At 45.8% G+C, this 18,625-nt stretch overlaps 1 protein-coding gene across 1 annotated transcript in view; it reads left to right on the top strand.

Moving 5' to 3' along the window:
• The window catches only part of eif2b5 (eukaryotic translation initiation factor 2B, subunit 5 epsilon), a 62,789-nt gene that overhangs the window by 12,241 nt on the left and 31,923 nt on the right, over positions 1-18,625 (top strand). The window contains exons 4-7 of the mRNA XM_068042758.1: positions 4,466-4,643; positions 9,986-10,066; positions 11,012-11,089; positions 15,669-15,981. Of these exons, the coding sequence (XP_067898859.1) occupies positions 4,466-4,643; positions 9,986-10,066; positions 11,012-11,089; positions 15,669-15,981 (650 nt within the window). The remainder of the gene's footprint in view (positions 1-4,465; positions 4,644-9,985; positions 10,067-11,011; positions 11,090-15,668; positions 15,982-18,625) is intronic.

Here is an 18,625-nt window from a genome sequence, read left to right as displayed (position 1 = left end):
GCACAGACTCGGTGGGCCGAAGGGCCTGTTTCAGTGCTGTATCTCTAAATTAAAAAATAAATAAATAAAGTGTAATTCGCTCTTGCTTTTTTGTAGTCAAGTAAAAAACCTACTGAAAGATAGGTGAGGCTCAAATGGGGCATTGTCCGAAAGAGGTGAATATCCAGTTCAGAGGTTGCAAGGGCATCCTATTGTTATAGCCCTGAGTTACGCTATCATATGCATAGAATCTTACCACACAGAAGGAGACCATTCGTCCAGTTGTGTCTGTGCTGGCTCTATGAAAGAGCTCTCCAATTTAGTCCCACACTCTAGCATTTTCCCCATAACCCTACCAATTCCTCATCAAGTACATGTCCTGTTGCCTTTTGAAATTTTCTATGGGACTTGCTTCCACCATCTTTTTTGATAATACTTTCCAGATAGTAACAACACTCTGGGGGAAAATTAGATTCTCCTCATTCCCCCTCTAATATTTTTGCCAATTAATTCAAATCTCTGACCTCTACTTAAGGATCCACTTTCCATAGGAAATAGAGCAAATAGGAAGAAACTAGCAAAATCCCATATAGAGTCAGAGAGTCTTACAGCACAGAAACAGGCCCTTCGGCCCATCGTGTCTGTGCCGGCCATCAAGCACCTACTTACTCTAATCCCATTTTCCAGCACTTGTATGCTGTGGCATTTCAAGTGCGCATCTAAATACTTCTTAAATGTTGTGAGGGTTCCTGCCTCTACCACCACTTAAGGCAGTGCATTCCAGATTCCAACCACCCTCTGGGTGAAAAAATTCTTCCTCAAATCCCCTCTAAGCCTCCTGCCCCTTAGTTTAAATCGATGCCCCCTGGTTATTGACCCCTCAGCTAAGGGAAAAAGTCTCTTCCTATCTAACCTATCAATGCCCCTCATAATTTTGTATACCTCAATCATGTCCCCCCTCATCCTTCTCTGTTCTAAGGAAAACAATCCTAGCCTTTTCAGTCTCTCTTCATAGCTGAAATGCTCCAGCCCAGGCAACATCCTGATGAATCTCCTCTGCACCCTCTCCAGTGCAATCACATCCTTCCTATAGTTGGTGCCCAGAACTGTACGCAGTACTCCAGCTGTGGTCTAACTAGCGTTTTATACAGCTCCATCATAACCTCCCTGCTCTTGTATTCTATGCCTCGGCTAATAAAGGCAAGTATCCCATATGCTTTGCTAACCACCTTATCTACCTGTGCTGCTGCCTTCAGTGATCTATAGACAAGTACACCAAGGTCCCTCTGACCTCGTGTACTTCCTAGGGTCCTACCATCCATTGTATATTCCCTTGCCTTGTTAGTCCTCCCAAAATGCATCACCTCAAACTTCTCAGGATTAAATTCCATTTGCCACTGCTCCGCCCATCTTAGCAGCCCATCTATACGGTCCTGTAAGCTAAGACTTTCCTCCTCACTATTTATGACACCACCAATTTTCGTGTCATCTGCGAACTTACTGATCATACCTCCTATATTCATGTCTAGATCATTAATGTACACTACAAACAGCAAGGGTCCCAGCACGGATCCCTGTGGTACACCACTTCAATACACCACAGGCTTCCACTCGCAACAACAACCTTCGACCATTACCCTCTTTCCTGCCACCAAGCCAATTTTGGATCCAATTTGCCAAATTGCCCTGGATCCCATGGGTTCTTACCTTCTTAACCAATCTCCCATGTGGGACTCTATCAAAAGCCTTACTGAAGTCCATGTAGACTACATCAGCTCCCTTACCCTCATCTACACATCTCATCACCTCCTCGAAAAATTCAATAAAGTTAGTTAGACAGGATCTCCACCTGACAAAGCCATGCTGACTATTCCCGATTATTCCCTGCCTCTCCAAGTGGAGATTAATCCTGTCCCTCAGAGTTTTTTTCCAATAGTTTCCCAACCACTGATGTTAGACTCACCGGCCTGTAATTACCTGGTCTATCACTGCTACCCTTCTTGAATAATGGTACCACAGTCGCTGTCCTCCAGTCCTCTGGCACCTCTCCCATGGCCAGAGAGGATCTGAAAATTTGTGTCAGAGCCCTTGCTATCTCCTTCCTTGCCTCACACAACAGCCTGGGATACATCTCATCTGGGTCTGGGGATTTATCCACTTTTAAGCCCACTCAAGCATCTAATACTCCCTTCCTTTCAATGTTAACATGTTCAAGTATATCGCAATCCCCCTCCTTGATCTCTACACCTACATCGTCCTTCTCCACAGTGAAAACAAATGAAAAGTAATCATTTAAAACATCACCTATATCCTCCGGCTCCACACACAGATTGCCACTTTGATCCCTAATGAGCCCTACTCTTTCCCTGGTTATCCTCTTGCCCTTAATATACTTATAAAACGCCTTAGGATTTTCCTTTATATTGACCGCCAATGTTTTTTCCTATCCCCTTTTCGTTCTCCTAATTACTTTTTTACGTAACCCCCTACACTTTCTATACTCCTCTAATACCTCCGCTGTTTTCAGTGCTCCAAATCTGTCATAAGCCTCCTTTTTTTTCCTGATCCAATACTCAATATCCTTTGACATTCAGGGTTCCCTGGACTTGATGGTCCTACCCTTGAACTTAATGGGAACATGTTGGCCCTGAACTCTCACTATTTCCTCTTTGAATGCCTCCCACTGGCCTGATGTCAACTTTCCTACAAGTAGCTGCTCCCAGTCCACTTTGGCCAGATCCTGTTTTATCAAATTGAAATTGGCCTTCCCCCAATTCAGTACCTTTATCTCTGGCCCATCTTTGTCCTTTTCCATAACTACCTTAAATCTTAGAGTTATGGTCACTATCCCCAACATGTTCCCCCACTGATACTGCTACCACTTGTCCAGCTTCATTCCCTCGGATTGGGTCCAGTACTGCCCCTTCTCTTGTAGGACTTTCTACATACTGGCTCAAAAAGCTCTCCTGTATGCATTTTAAGAATTCCTCCCCCTTTAAGCCTTTTGCACTAAGACTATCCCAGTTGATATTAGGTAAGTTGAAATCCCCTACTATTATTACACTGTTATTTTTACACCTCTCTGAGATTTTCCTACATATCTGTTCCTCTATCTCTCACTGACTGTTTGGAGGCCTGTAGTACACTCTCAGCCAAGTGATTGTCCCCCTTTTGTTCTTAAGTTCTACCCATATGGCCTCATTTGAGGAACCTAAGATATCATCCCTCCTTACTGCAGTAATTGACTCCTTGATCAACAGTGCAATGCCACCTCCTCTTTTATCCCCTCTCCAATCACGCCTGACGATTCCATACCCTGGAATATTGAGTTGCCAGTCCTAATTTTGAATAATTTTAATTTTAATAATTTTTTTTTATAATTTTGAATACCTTTTTAGGGCCCACCTTCTCTGCTCTAGGAGAACAATCCCAGCTTCTCCAGTTTTGCCACATTACTGAAGTTCCTCATTCATGGTATCATCCTGGTTAAACCTCCCTTGTACTGTCTGCAAGGCCTTGATATCCTTCCTAAGTGTGGTGCTCTGAATTGTTCATAATACTCCAGCTGAGGCCTAAGCATTGAATTGTAAAGGTTTAGCATAACTTTGTTGTTTTTGTATTCAGTACCCCTATTTACAAAGCCAGATCCCATACGCTTTCTTAATAGCCTATCAACTTGCCGTCAGCTTCAAAGATTTGTGAAGATGCACCCACAGGTCTCTTTGCTCTTGCACCCTACTCAAAATAGGACCATGTAGAATTTGAGATTATAATGCCTCTCCATGTTGTTCCTCCCAAAGTGCATCCCTTCACACTTAACATTTAATTGCATCTGTCATGTGTTTGCCCATTCACCAGTCTGCCATGTCCTCCTGAAGTCTGCTATAATGCTTACTATTTACTACTTTGCCAAGTTTTGTATCAACTGCAAACTTTGAAACTGTACTTCCTATAACTAAGTCCAGGTCATTTATATATAACAGGAAAAACAATGGACTTGATACCAACCTCTGGGGGACCCCACTGCATACTTCTCTCCAGTCAGAAAAAAATCCCTTCAACACTTCTCTTCCTCCTATCCCTTAGACAATAACTTACCTAAATTGCCACTATCCCTTTAATCCCATGTACTTCTATTTTCTGGTTAAATCTGTTATGTGGGTTTTTATCAAATTCTTTTTGAAAGTTCATGTATACAGCATCTACTGCACTACCTTCCCTAACCCCCTCTCTTATTTCCACACTCATGGTTAGATATTAAGTAATATGGGTGCACTCCTGAATGTAAGACCCTCAGACCGCTTATAGGAGTGATTAGCACCAACGCATCTGAGTGAATAGCTGAGGCAGACTTAGATTGGTAACACTTTTGTTAAGTCAGATTTCCCAACCTTGTGGAAGTGATCCACTGGAACGTCAGACCGTTCTTGCAGCTCTGTAACTTGCTGCTCCTTGTTTGTGACTCCTTGCATCTCATGTTTTGTAGAACACGGCGAAAGATGGAAAAGAATGTCTCCGTCATGACAATGATTTTCAAAGAGTCGTCGCCGGGTCACAGGACGAGGTGTCAAGAAGACGACATCATCGTGGCCATGGACAGCAAAACTAGCCGCGTGCTGCATTATCAGAAAGCCCACAGATTGAAGAAATTCCGATTTCCCATGGTGCGTTTCATTTTACTGGAATAACCCTGCAATTAATCCCCTCTTGCTGAAATTCTTCCTTATACACTTTACAGTTCCTGCTGCATGTCGAGGCACGATTTGCCTAAGACATGTGGTGGCCAGTTAAACCAATGCAATGAAATAACTTCCGAAGCTGCCCAGTGTCTCCATCTTCCAACTGCATGGGAAACTGGCAAACTGGGGCATGTGGAACTTGTATTTTCTTGCACGTAATTGTGAACAATGCGAGCAGTTGATTGAGACTTCAAGCAGCTTCAATCAGCTGCTTGCACTGTTAACAACTGGGGAGGCTGTTGGAAAGCGCCGTGTGAAGACCTGACATTTCTGAAGTCAGTGGAGCCTTTAATTGGCTAAGTACTTAACTAAACTGCATGCAATGACCAGCACGCTTCATGTGTTTTAAGCAACACCTTTGTATTGATATCTATGTTAATGTCAAACGGTTAGTACCATTTGCCTGTTAAAGATGGCTATAGCACCGGAGTGGACCTGTCACTGTATAACACTGGGGTGCAGATCTGTCACTGTAAAACACTGGTGCAGGTCTGTCACTGTAAAACATTGGGGTGCGGGTCTATCACTGTATAACACTGGGGTGCAGATCTGTCACTAAAACACGGGTGCAGGTCTGTCACTGTAAAACACTGGGGTGTGGGTCTGTCACTGTATAACACTGGAGAGCGGGCCTTTCACTGTATAACACTGGGGTGCGGGTCTTTCACTGTAAAACGCTGGATATGGGTCTGTCACTGTAAAACACTGGGTGCAGGTCTGTCACTGTAAAACACTGGGGTGAGGGTCTGTCACTGTAAAACATTGGGGTGCGGGTCTGTCACTGTAAAACGCTGGAGTGCGGGTCTATCACTGTAAAACGCTGGGGTGCGGGTCTGTCACTGTAAAACGCTGGGGTGCGGGTCTGTCACTGTAAAACGCTGGGGTGCGGGTCTGTCACTGTAAAACGCTGGGGTGCGGGTCTGTCACTGTAAAACGCTGGGGTGCGGGTCTGTCACTGTAAAACGCTGGGGTGAGGGTCTGTCACTGTAAAAAGCTGGGGTGCGGGTCTGTCACTGTAAAACGCTGGGGTGCGGGTCTGTCACTGTAAAACGCTGGGGTGCGGGTCTGTCACTGTAAAACGCTGGGGTGCGGGTCTGTCACTGTAAAACGCTGGGGTGCGGGTCTGTCACTGTAAAACGCTGGGGTGCGGGTCTGTCACTGTATAACACTGGGGTGCGGGTCTGTCACTGTAAAACGCTGGGGTGCGGGTCTGTCACTGTAAAACGCTGGGGTGCGGGTCTGTCACTGTAAAACGCTGGGGTGCGGGTCTGTCACTGTAAAACGCTGGGGTGCGGATCTGTCACTGTAAAACGCTGGGGTGCGGATCTGTCACTGTAAAACGCTGGGGTGCGGGTCTGTCACTGTAAAACGCTGGGGTGCGGGTCTGTCACTGTAAAACGCTGGGGTGCGGGTCTGTCACTGTAAAACGCTGGGGTGCGGGTCTGTCACTGTAAAACACTGGGGTGCGGGTCTGTCACTGTATAACACTGGAGAGCGGGCCTTTCACTGTATAACACTGGGGTGCGGGTCTTTCACTGTAAAACGCTGGATATGGGTCTGTCACTGTAAAACACTGGGGTGAGGGTCTGTCACTGTAAAACATTGGGGTGCGGGTCTGTCACTGTAAAACGCTGGGGTGCGGGTCTGTCACTAAAACGCTGGGGTGCGGGTCTGTCACTGTAAAACATTGGGGTGCGGGTCTGTCACTGTAAAACACTGGGGTGCGGGTCTGTCACTGTAAAACACTGGGGTGAGGGTCTGTCACTGTAAAACGCTGGGGTGCGGGTCTGTCACTGTAAAACGCTGGGGTGCGGGTCTGTCACTGTAAAACGCTGGGGTGCGGGTCTGTCACTGTAAAAAGCTGGGGTGCAGGTCTGTCACTGTAAAACGCTGGGGTGCGGGTCTGTCACTGTAAAACGCTGGGGTGCGGGTCTGTCACTGTAAAACGCTGGGGTGCGGGTCTGTCACTGTAAAACGCTGGGGTGCGGGTCTGTCACTGTAAAACACTGGGGTGCGGGTCTGTCACTGTATAACACTGGAGAATGGGCCTGTCACTGCTTAACACTGGGGCTACGGTCTGTCACTGTATAACACTGGAGAACGGGCCTGTCACTGTTTAACACTGCGGCATCGCTCTGACACGATAACGTTTGAGTGCAGGGCTGTCACTGTACAGCACTAGGGCGCTGGCCTGTCACTATAAATAGCATGAATAATGTAAGTGGTGCTGACAATATTTCCTGGACCTTGGGACTGGCCAGATGGACTGCAGTGGTCTTTCCATCTTTCCAATCCATGGCAGACCTGTGCTCCTCTGTTAAGCAGTGAATGACCTGTGTCCAGCGGTATTATGTCCCAGCTGGACCTTGTATCTAGAGGGGGGTCGAAGCTATGCTATAGCTATACAAAACATTGGTGAGAACACATCTGGAGTACTGTGTTCAGTTCTGGGCACAACACCTTAGGAAGAATATATTGTCTTTGGAGGGAATGCAGCTTAGATTTACCAGAATGATGCCCGGACACCAAGGGTTAAATTGCAAGGAGAGATTGCATAAATCTCTGGAATTTAGAGGGTTTGGGCTGATTTGGACAACGTTTTCAAGGTATTAAGGGGAACTGATAGGGTAGATAGAGAGAATCTATTTTTGCTGGTTAGGCAGTCGAGGACTGGGGACATTCTTATATTCATTCCTTAGATGTGGACGTCACTGGCTAGGCCAGCATTTATTGCCCATCCCTAATTGCCTTTGAGAAGATGGCGGTGAGCTGCCGCCTTGAACTGCTGCAGTCCATCTGGTGTAGGTACGCCTATAGTGATGTTAGGGAAGGTGTTCCAGGTTTTTGACCCAGTGACAGTGAAAGAATGGCGAAATCACGGAATTGTTACAGTGCAGAAGGAGGCCATTCGGCCCATTGTGTCTGCACCAGCTCTCCGAATCAGCAATTCACCTAATGTTAATCCCCAGCCTTCTCCCCATAACCCAGCTCATTCTTCCTTTCTAGATGACAGTGTAATACCCTTTTGAATGCCTCGATTGAACCTGCCTCCACCACACTCACAGGCAGTGCATTCCAGCTCTGAACCACTCACTGTGTGAAAATATTTTTCCTCATGTCGCTTTTGTTTCTTTTGCCAATTACTTTAAATCTGTGCCCTCTTGTTATTAACTCTTTCATGAGTGGGAACAGTTTCTCCTTATCCACTCTATCCAGACACCTCATGATTTTGAATACCTCTATCAAATCTCCCCTGAGTCTTCTCCAAGGAAAACAGTCCTAACTTCTCCAATCTATTTTCATAACTGAAATTCCTCATCCCTGGAACCATTCTCGTGAATCTTTCCTGTACTCTCTCCAAAATCTTCACATCTTTTCTAAAGTGCAGCGCCCAGAACTGGACGCAATATCCCAGCTGAGGCCGAACTAGTGTCTTATAGAAGTTCAACATAACCTCCTTGCTCTTGTACTCTGTGCCCCTATTAATAAAGCCTAGGATACTGTACGCTTTATTAACTGCTCTCTCAACCTGTCCTGCCACCTTCAATGACTTATGCACATAGGTCTCTCTGCTCCTGCACCTCCTTTAGAGTTGTACCCTTTATGTTATATTGTCTCTCGATGTTCTTCCTACCAAAATGAATCACTTCACATTTCTCCGCATTGAACTTCATCTGCCACTTGTCAGTCCATTCCACCAACTTGTCTATGTCCTTTTTAAGTCCTACACTACCCTCCTTACAGTTTACAATTGTTTCAAGTCAGGATGGTGTGTGACTTGGAGGGGAACTTGCAGGTGGTGGTGTTCCCATGCCTCTCTTGCCCTTGTTGTTCTCGGTGGTAAAGCTCGAGGCTTTGGAAGATGCTATTAAAGGAAGCTTGGTGAGTTGCTGCAGTGCATTTTGTAGATGGTACACACTGCTGCCACTGTGCGCGGGTGGTGGAGGGAGTGAATGTTTGTAGATGGGGTGCCGATCAAGTGGGCTGTTTTGTCTTGGCTGGTGTCAAGCTTCTTGAGGGTTGTTGGAGCTGCACCCATCCAGGCAAGTGGAGAGTATTCCATCACACTCCTGGCTTGTGCCTTGTAGATGGTGGACAGTCTTTGGGGAGTGAGGAAGTGAGTTTTTTGCCATGGAATTCCCAGCCTCTGACCTGCTCTTGTAGCCACAGTATTTATGTGGCTGGTTCAGTTAAGTTTCTAATCAATGGTAACCCCCAGGATGTTGATGGTGGGAGATTGAGCGATGGCAATGCCATTGAACATCAAAGGACATGGTTAGGTTCTCTCTTCTCAGAAATGGGCATTGCCTGACACTTAAGTGGCAAGTAACATTCAGGCCACACATCAGCCCAAGCCTGAATGAACCGAGCCTGAAAATTAGAACCAGGCTTTTCAGAAGTGAATTTAAGAAACGCCTGTACATGCAAAGGGTACACAGAGTTTAGACACTTTACCATAAAGGGTAATTGACACCGGGTCAGTTGTTAATTTTGAATCTGAGTTTTATAGATTTTTGTTAACTAAAGGTATTAATGAATATGGGACAACGGTAGGTGGCAGTTCAGCCATGATCTCATTGAATGGCAGAACAGGCTCGAAGGGCTGAATGGCTTCTTCCTCTTTCTGTCTTCTTATATACAGTCACAGACCTGTAACCCTCCCCAGTACTGCACCCCAGTGTTATGTTGCTCAGTGTGTTCTTTCCACAGTTCATGTTTCGAAGGACAGAAGCTATAAGGTGAAATTTGTGCGCTGGGAGTGCATATCCAGAATTTGGGTGCAGAGATTAATTATCCCGACATGATTTTAAGAGCATTAATTTGTGAAGGAAAGAAAATCTTGCAGGATGCATTAACGAGCATCCCTGAAATCCTGGTATGTGTTCTGGGCGAGCGCAGTTGTGCGCTGAGAGAGTAAGTGCAAAACATTTAGTCTAATTGTACTGCGCGCTCACCATCTCACTTTGCTCACAAAATTACTGTCCTTTGGCTTCTGACTGTTGTGGGTTTTTTTGCTATGTGTTCAAGCTTTTGTTTTCGTGCATCACGTGGAGCCTTTGCAGAGGAGGGGGATGATGTTGGTGTCACCAGTAAAGCTCAAATCCAAGTTGTCATCAATTATCATTCACCTTTATTTGCTGATGCTAACAGCTCTTGGTGTTTATCCACTGATGAGGACGCAGCGCTCAATAGCTGTCTACGCAGGCCTCAGCTTGTAATGTAGCAATAAGTTTTACCTAAATGCTCCTTATGTCTGTTTTCCCCAGCACGTGTTCCACAGCAGCAATGATGAGATTGAAATCCGACATGATCTTCTCGACTGTCACATAAGCATCTGTTCTCCGCAGGTCAGTGACGACAACGTATCCTAATCATTTCACAGGAGAAAAGGTTTGGGGACAGTCAGTGTCTCCACTGTAGTGGCTCCAAAACTTGTGTATTGTGTACACTGAGCTGATTAAAGTAGTAAAATGCATTTGCATTTATATTACACAGAATTTACAGTACAGAAACAGGCCATTCAGCCCAACTGGTCCATGCTGGTGTTTATGCTCGACATGAGCTTCCACCCAACCTACTTCATCTCACCGTTTCAGCATATCCTTCAATTCTTTTCTCCCTTAAGTGTTGATCGAGCTTCCTTTTAAATGCATCTATGCTATTCGCCTCAACTATTCCACATTCTAACCACTCCCTGGATAAAGAAGGTTTTCCTGAATTTCCTATTGGATTTATTTGTGACTATCTTATATTTTAGCCCCTACTTTTGGACTTCTTCACAAATGGAAACATCTTCTCTACTTCCAGCCTATCAGCCCCTTCATAATTTTAAAGATCTCTATCCGGTCACTCCTCAGCCTTCTTCCTAGAAAAGAGCCCAGCCTGTTCAGTCCTTCCTGATAGTTCTAACCTCTCAGTTCTGGTAAATAGCACCTTTATTAGTCTCAGGATGTCCCAAGCATTATACAGCCAGTTAAGTACTTTGAAGTGTAGTGACTGTTGTAAAATAGGGAATATCTGACCCCTACAGACCTGGCAAACTCTGTTCAGGAGGGTGGGGGCACCAAATTGTTTTTAATCTTCTATTTCTGATGCCAAGCTGTCAAAAATATTCACTCTAGCTGCGATGTAGATGCATACAATTTAGGTGAAAATTTTTTTGGCTGCTAATCTGGCCAATTTTCTCTCTCCCAGATGTTGAAGGGCTTGCTGTGGATTTCCAGCATCCCCAGGTCTTTCTTTTAGCATTGGGAAGTACCTCTGCTCATCTCTCATTTTCATTTACATTCCAGGTTGCGGAGCTGTTCACTGATAACTTCGACTACCAAACCAGGGATGACTTTGTGCGTGGGATTCTTGTCAATGAAGAGGTGGGTTTTCAATTTGATACTTGGCTTCATTTAAATTAAACAATAGCCAATGGATTTGCTATCGTGTGGAACCAGTTCTAGTCTTTCTGTTAACCTCCTCCTGTGATGGCAGGCTTTGGCCATCATGGTCTTGCATTCTGCAGTTGTCGTATCTTTTTTAAAAATTCATTCATGGAATGTGGGCGTCGCTGGCCAGGCCAGCATTTATTGCCCATCCCTAATTGCCCTTGAGAAGGTGGTGGTGAGCTGCCTTCTTGAACCGCTGCAGTCCATGTGGGGTAGGGACACCCACAGTGCTGTTAGGAAGGGAGTTCCAGGATTTTGACCCAGCGACAGTGAAGGAACGGTGATATAGTTCCAAGTCAGGATGATGTGTGACTTGGAGGGGAACTTGCAGGTAGTGGTGTTCCTATGCATTTGCTGCCCTTGTCCTTCTAGTTGGTAGAGGTCGCGGGTTTGGAAGGTGCTGTCTAAGGAGCCTTGGTGAGTTGGTGGGTCTTCAGTGGTGGAGGGAGTGAATGTTTGTGGCTGGGGTGCCAATCAAGCGGGCTGCTTTGTCCTGGATGGTGTCGAGCTTCTTGAGTGTTGTTGGAGCTGCACCCATCCAGGCAAGTGGAGAGTATTCCATCAGACTCCTGACTTGTGCCTTGTAAATGGTGGACAGGCTTTGGGGAGTCAGGAGGTGAGTTACTCGCCGCAGGATTCCTAGCCTCTGACCTGCTCTTGTAGCCACGGTATTTATATGGTTACTTCAGTTCAGTTTCTGGTCAATGGTAGCCCCTAGGATGTTGATAATGGGGGATTCAGCGATGCTAATGCCATTGAATGTCATAGGGAGATGGTTAAATTCACTCTTGTTGGAGATAGTCATTGCCTGGCACTTGTATGGCATGAATGTTACTTGCCACTTATCAGCCCAAGCCTGGATATTGTCCAAGTCTTGCTGCATTTCTACAGGGACTGCTTCAGTATCTGAGGAGTCACGAATGGTGCTGAACATTGTGCAATCATCAGCAATCATCCCCACTTCTGACCTTATGATTGAAGGGAGGTCATTGATGAAGCAGCTGAAGATGGTTGAGCCTAGGTCACTACCCTGAGGAACTCCTGCAGTGATGTCCTGGAGCTCAGATGATTGACCTCCAACAACCACAACCATCTTCCTTTGCGCTAAGTATGACTCCAACCAGCGAAGGGTTTTCCCCCTGATTCCCATTAACCTCAGTTTTGCTGGGGCTCCTTGATGCCGTACTCGGTCAAATGCTGCCTTGATGTCAAGGGCAGTCGCTTGCACCTCACCTCTTGAGTTCAGCTCTTTTGTCCATGTTTGATCCAAGGCTGTAAAGAGGTCAGGAGCTGAGTGGCCTTGGCGGAACCCAAACTGAGCATCACTGAGCAGGTTATTGCTAAGCAAGTGCCGCTTGATGGCACTGTTGATGACACCTTCCATCATGTTACTGATGATCGAGAGTAGGCTGATGGGGTGGTAATTGGCCGGGTTGGACTTGTCCTGCTTTTTGTGTACAGGACAAACTGGGCAATTTTCCACATTGCAGGGTAGATGCCAGTGTTGTAGCTGTACTGGAACAGCTTGGCTAGTGGCGCGGCAAGTTCTGGAGCACAACTCTTCAGTACTATTGCTGGAATATTGTCCGGGCTCATAGTCTTTGCAGTATCCAGTGCCTTCAGTCGTTTCTTGATATCACACGGAGTGAATCGAATTGGCTGAAGTCTGGCATCTGTGATGCTGGGGACCTCAGGAGGAGGCCGAGATGGATCATCAACCCGGCACTTCTGGCTGAAGATTGTTGCAAATGCTTCAGCCTTATCTTTCGCACTGATGCGCTAGGCTCCCCCATCATTGAGGATGGGGATATTTGTGGAGCCAACTCCTCCAGTTAGTTGTTTAATTGTCCACCACCATTGACAACTGGATGTGGCAGGACTGCAGAGCTTAGATCAGATCCATTGGTTATGGGATCGCTTAGCTCCGTCTATTGCATGCTGATTACGCAGTTTGGCACGCAGATGGTCCTGTGTTGTAGCTTCACCAGGTTGACACCTCATTTTGAGGTGTGCCTGGTGCTGCTCCTGGCATGCCCTCCTGCACTCTTCATTGAACCAGAGTTCGTCTCCTGGCTTGATGGTAATGGTAGAGTGGAGGATAAGCCAGGCCATGAGGTTACAGATTGTGGTTGAGTACAACTCTGCTGCTGCTGATGGCCCACAGCGCCTCATGGATGCCCAGTTTTGCATTGCTAGATCTGTTCAAAATCTATCCCACGGTGATAATGCCACACAACACGAAGGAGGGTATCTTCAATGTGAAGTGCATCTTGTAGATGGTACACACTGCTGCTCCCTCAATTGCTCTGTAAAAGGCTCCTCTTGAGCGTAGGTTGTTGTTTGGCTGTAAGTGATGAGCTTGTTGCAGCCAGCTGTTTTTTTCGAGCTGAGACAGTGGTTCCAGTAATGAGCTGGAAACAGGTGGCGCAGGAAGTATAGAATTGTAGAATGATGGAGCAACCTGACAATGTGAAAACTTGCCCAGGTCTGTCCTGTCCACAAATTCAATCCGGCTAATTACCGCCCTATCAGTCTAATCTCAATCATCAGCAAAGTATTGGAAGGTGTCATTGACAGTGCTATCAAGCAACACTTACACAGCAATAATCTGCTCACCGATGCTGTTTGGGTTCCGCCGGGGACACCCAGCTCCAAACCTCATTACAGCCTTGGACAAAAGAGCTGGATTCCAGAGTTGAGGTAAGAGTGACTGCCCTTGTCATCAAGGCAGCATTTGATCGAATGTGGCATCAAGGAGCCGAGCAAAATTGAAGTCAACGGGAATTGAGGGGAAAACTCTCCACTGGTTGGAGTCATACCTAGCACAAAGGAAGATGGTTGTAGTTGTTCAAAGACAATCATCTCAGTCCCAGGACATCCTCAGGAGTTCCTCAGGGTAGTGTCCTAGGCCCAACCATCTTCAACTGTTTCTTCAATCACCTTCCCTTCAACATAAGATCAGAATTGGTGGTGTTTGCTGATGATTGCACAGTGTTCAGTGCCATTCGCAATCCTGAGATACTGATGCAGTCCATGCATACATGCAGCAAGACCTGGACAACATTCAGGCTTGGGCTGATAAGTGGCAAGTAACATTCACGCCACAGAAGTGACAGGCAATGACCATCTCTCAAACAAGAGAGAATTTAACCATCTGCCCTTGTTGTTCAATGGCATTACCATCTCTGAATCCCCCAGCATCAACATCCTGGGGGTTACCATTGACCAGAAACTTAACTAGATCAGCTGTATAAATACTGTGGCTACAAGAGCAGATCAGAGGCTGAGAATTCTGTGGCAAGTAACTCACCTCGCGTCTCCCCAAAGCCTGTCCACCATCTACAAGGCACAAGTCAGGAGTGTGATGGAATACTCTCCACTTGCCTGGATGGGTGCAGCTCCAACAACACTCAAAAAGCTCGACATCATCCAGGACAAAGCAGCCCACTTTGATTGGCACACCATCCACCACCTTCAACATTCACTCACTCCACTACCGGTGCACAGTGGCAGCAGTGTGTACCATCTACAGGAAGCACTGCAGCAACTCGTCAAGCCTTCTTCGACAACACCTTCCAAACCTGCGACCTCTACCCCCTGGTAGAATAAGAGCAGCAGAGTATGGGAACACCACCACCTGCAATTTCCCCTCCAAGTCTCACACCATCCTGACTTAGGTCAAACGCTGGGTCAGAGTCCTGACAGCACTGTGTGTGTACCTACACCACATGGACTGCATCAGATTAAGAAGATGGCTCACCTTCACCTTCTCAAGGGCAATTAGGGATGGGTAATAAATGCTGGTCTTGGCAGAGATGCTCACATCCCATGACCATTCGGACCCCCAAATCTACCAAAATGTATCACTTCACACTTCTCTGCATTAAATTGCATCTGCTTTCTGTCTGCCCATTTTACCAGTCTGTGTCCTCCTGAAGTCTGTTACTATCCTCCTGCTTGTTTACTACATTTCCAAGTTTCATGTCATCTGCGAACTTTGAAATTATTCCCTAGCCCCAGGTCCAGGTCATTAATATTTATCAAAAAAAAAACAATGCTAACATTGACCCTGGGGAACACCATTTTTGTTTCCCTCCAGTCTGACTTACGGCAGGATTCACAGCAAACAATCTATTTACTCAGCAAACATAATCTATTTAAAAAGAGTCTCTATGCACTACAGCAAACAGAACTCATAACTGAAATTTCCTTTTTGGATTTACTTCCAGCACCTTTTGAAGCAGCACTTACCAAATCACAACTCCGAGTTTTTAAAAAATAATTTTTCTGCCTTTTTTTGGGTTTTAACTCACAAATAACCAGAGGTATTGAATTCAATTTCACGCCTAGCTATGATGAGATTTAAATTCTCAACATCTAGTTTGCTGGTCCAGTATCCCTTGACCCATTGTCACTTGATAAGTTGAAGTAATGCTCTGGACCTGCATTTTCAATGGTGCTTATCGTCCAATCTGACTTGCAGGTGAGAGGTGTTGACATCTGCGTGTTTTAGATTTTAGGTAATCAGATGCACATGCACGTGACAGCGAACGAATACGGGGTGCGGGTCTCCAATCTACTCATGTATGAGGCTGTGTCTTCGGACATTATCCGTCGCTGGGTCTACCCTATGACGCCGGAGATGAACTTCGTGGAAGACGAGAAAGAGTTCAGTGTCCACCTGCGACACAACATCTACCGAGGGTTGGAGGTCAGCCTGGGCCAGGGAAGTGTGATGGAAGAAAATGTTGTGATTGGCCGAGGCACCGTTATTGGGACAAACTGCTTAATAACAAACAGTGTCATTGGTCGCAACTGCATTATAGGTGTGTTATTCAATTGAGTCTTCATGTACAATTGTATCAATTAACCAAAATATCTGACCGCCTGGCTCTTTCCCATTATGATCAAGTTAGTTACTGACTTGCCTATTTTTAGCTATTCTTCTGAGTAGTTTGTGTTTTTATTAATCCATAGCCAGCAAACATAAGAAATAGGATCTGGAGTAGGCCACTTGGCCCTTTGAACCTGCTCCACTATTCAATAAGATCATGGCTGATCTTCTACCTCAACTCAACCTTCCTACACTATCCCTATATCTCTTAATTTCCGTAGTACCCAAAGACCTATCGACTTCTATCTTGAATATATTCAATGACTGAGCATCCTCAGCTTTCTGAGGTAGAAAATTCAAAAGATTCATAACCCTTTGATTGAAGAAATTTCTCCTCATCTCAGTCCTAAATGGCCTGCCTGCCCCTTATTCTGAGACTGTGCCCCTGTGTTGTGGATTCTCCAGCCATGGGAAACATTTTCTCAGCACCTACCCTGTCATGCCCCTTAAGAATTTTAAGTTTCAATTAGATCACCTCTCATTCTTTTAAACTTCAGGTAGTATAGACATAGTCTACTTAATTTCTCCTCATAGGGCATTCCCCTCATCTCAGGAACCATTCTACTGAACCTTCGTTGTGCTACCTCTAGGGCAAGTATGCCCTTTCTTAGGTAGGGAGAGCAAAACTGTAAACAGTGCTCCAGATGTGGCCTCACCTTTCCATTCTCTGCATTTTTGCTTGTGTATTAGCTTGACTCAGTTGTCAGCTCCTCACTCAGGATTTTGTGCGTTGGAGTCCCACATTAGGACTTGCACGCATCATCTAGGTTCAGATGTTCCTCACTGTTCCCCAGTGCCAGTAATAAGGGAATGCCATCTTTGGGATGATATATTAAGCTAGTGTCCTTTTATCTGGTCCACCTCATTAACCCGCCACAGGTTTCAGTTTTTGCAAAGTGCCTCGCTCACACCCTCATCCACACGTTGTCCCACCGTCCATCAACCCTACCCTTTCTGGCACTCAGTCACATACTCATCAACCCTCACTTCACTTGCACTATGCCCCGCACTTCCATCACTCCTGTTCTCACCTGTATTTTAGTCCCTTGGATCAGTCACCCCATCTCTCTCTCTCTCTCTCTAAGCTCTACTGGCTCCCAGTGCCTCATGAGTTGATTTCAAAAAATTTGTCCTTGTTTTCAAATCTCTCCTTGACCTCCCCACCATAGCTGAGATCCCATCCTGCCTAATATCTCTGTATGTACCTTCGATTCCTCTGATACTGAGCCTCTTGCCCCCAATCCCTGCACTCCTCCAATGCTGTACTTTTCCTCATCACCGCTCACTCCTTCAACTCATCTAAAACTGTACTTCTCCTCTGTCCCCCTCTCACTCCACTCCTCAGACACAGACATCTCCTCATTCCTCTCTCTTTCCATCCCACCCCCAAACAGGCAGAGACATCTACTTATACCTCACTCCCTTTGCTCCTCAGATGCATACTTTTCAGTACTGAGGGAGTGCTGCATTGTCAGAGGTGCCATCTTTCGGATGAGACGTTAAACCGAGGTCCCATCTGCCCTCTCAGGTAGATGTAAAAGATCCTGTGGTAATATTTTGAAGAAGAGCAAGGGAGTTATCCCAGGTGTCTTGGCTAATATAATCATCACAAAAGAATAGGTTAACTGGTCATTATCATATTGCTGTTTGTGGATGCTTGCTGCCACGTTTCCTGCAACAGTGACTACACTTCAAAATACTTCATCGGCTATAAAATGTGTTAGGACATCCAGTTGTCGTGAAAGGCATTATAGAAGTGCAAGTCTCTTTCCTCACCCTTCCCTCCCCCAGACACAGACATTTCCTCACCCCTCACTCCCCTGTTCTTCAGACACAGTTCCTCACCCTTCACTTCATCCCTAACTCTCTCTCTTCCACCTTTGATGACTGCTTGCTCAAGCAATAGCTCCTGCTTTCAGAGGCTTTCTGCCCAGTTCCCTCCGAGTGGCCACCTCTCTCCCTGCTTTCAAAAAATCATCTCAAAACCCTCCTCTTTCATCTTGTCTAGCTGCTCTAGCCCTCTCTTTTCTCAAAACCTGGTGTCCACTAGACTGTCCTCCCTATAATAAAATACTCCAACATATCTCACTGCACGTGAGGGGAGGTCAAAGTGCAAGCTGTCCTGTTGGGTAAACTATTACAGTTAATACATAAATGTTAAAAGAGGCCATTCGGCCTATCTAGTTAATGTGGGCATTTACCCTCCACGAGAGCACAGATTGTTATAGCGAGTTGTGCAGTAGAACTGTCAACCAGTGGTGTTAATGGACATCGATAGTGAGCAAATAAACCAATGAGGTTGCAGGCAGTATAATGAGTGTCCTAGGCCCAACCATCTTCAGCTGCTTCATAATGACCTTTCCTCCATTATAAGGTCAGAAGTGGGGATGTTTACAGATGATTGCACAATGTTCAGCACCATGGTAATGGTGGCTAGAGGTCTGATACACATGTGGGTTCTGCAACCAATCCGAACCCATCTGTATCAATGCAGGCTGCAAGCACTTTGCTCACTTTGATGCTGAAGCATTTCTGGAAGAGTGAAGATCATCTGAGATTCAAACTCTTGAGATGAT

This window comes from Heterodontus francisci, chromosome 11 (genome assembly GCF_036365525.1).
Source record: "Heterodontus francisci isolate sHetFra1 chromosome 11, sHetFra1.hap1, whole genome shotgun sequence".
In the NCBI taxonomy this organism is placed as follows: Eukaryota; Metazoa; Chordata; class Chondrichthyes; order Heterodontiformes; family Heterodontidae; genus Heterodontus; species Heterodontus francisci.
This window is presented reverse-complemented; position numbering and strand designations above follow the sequence as displayed.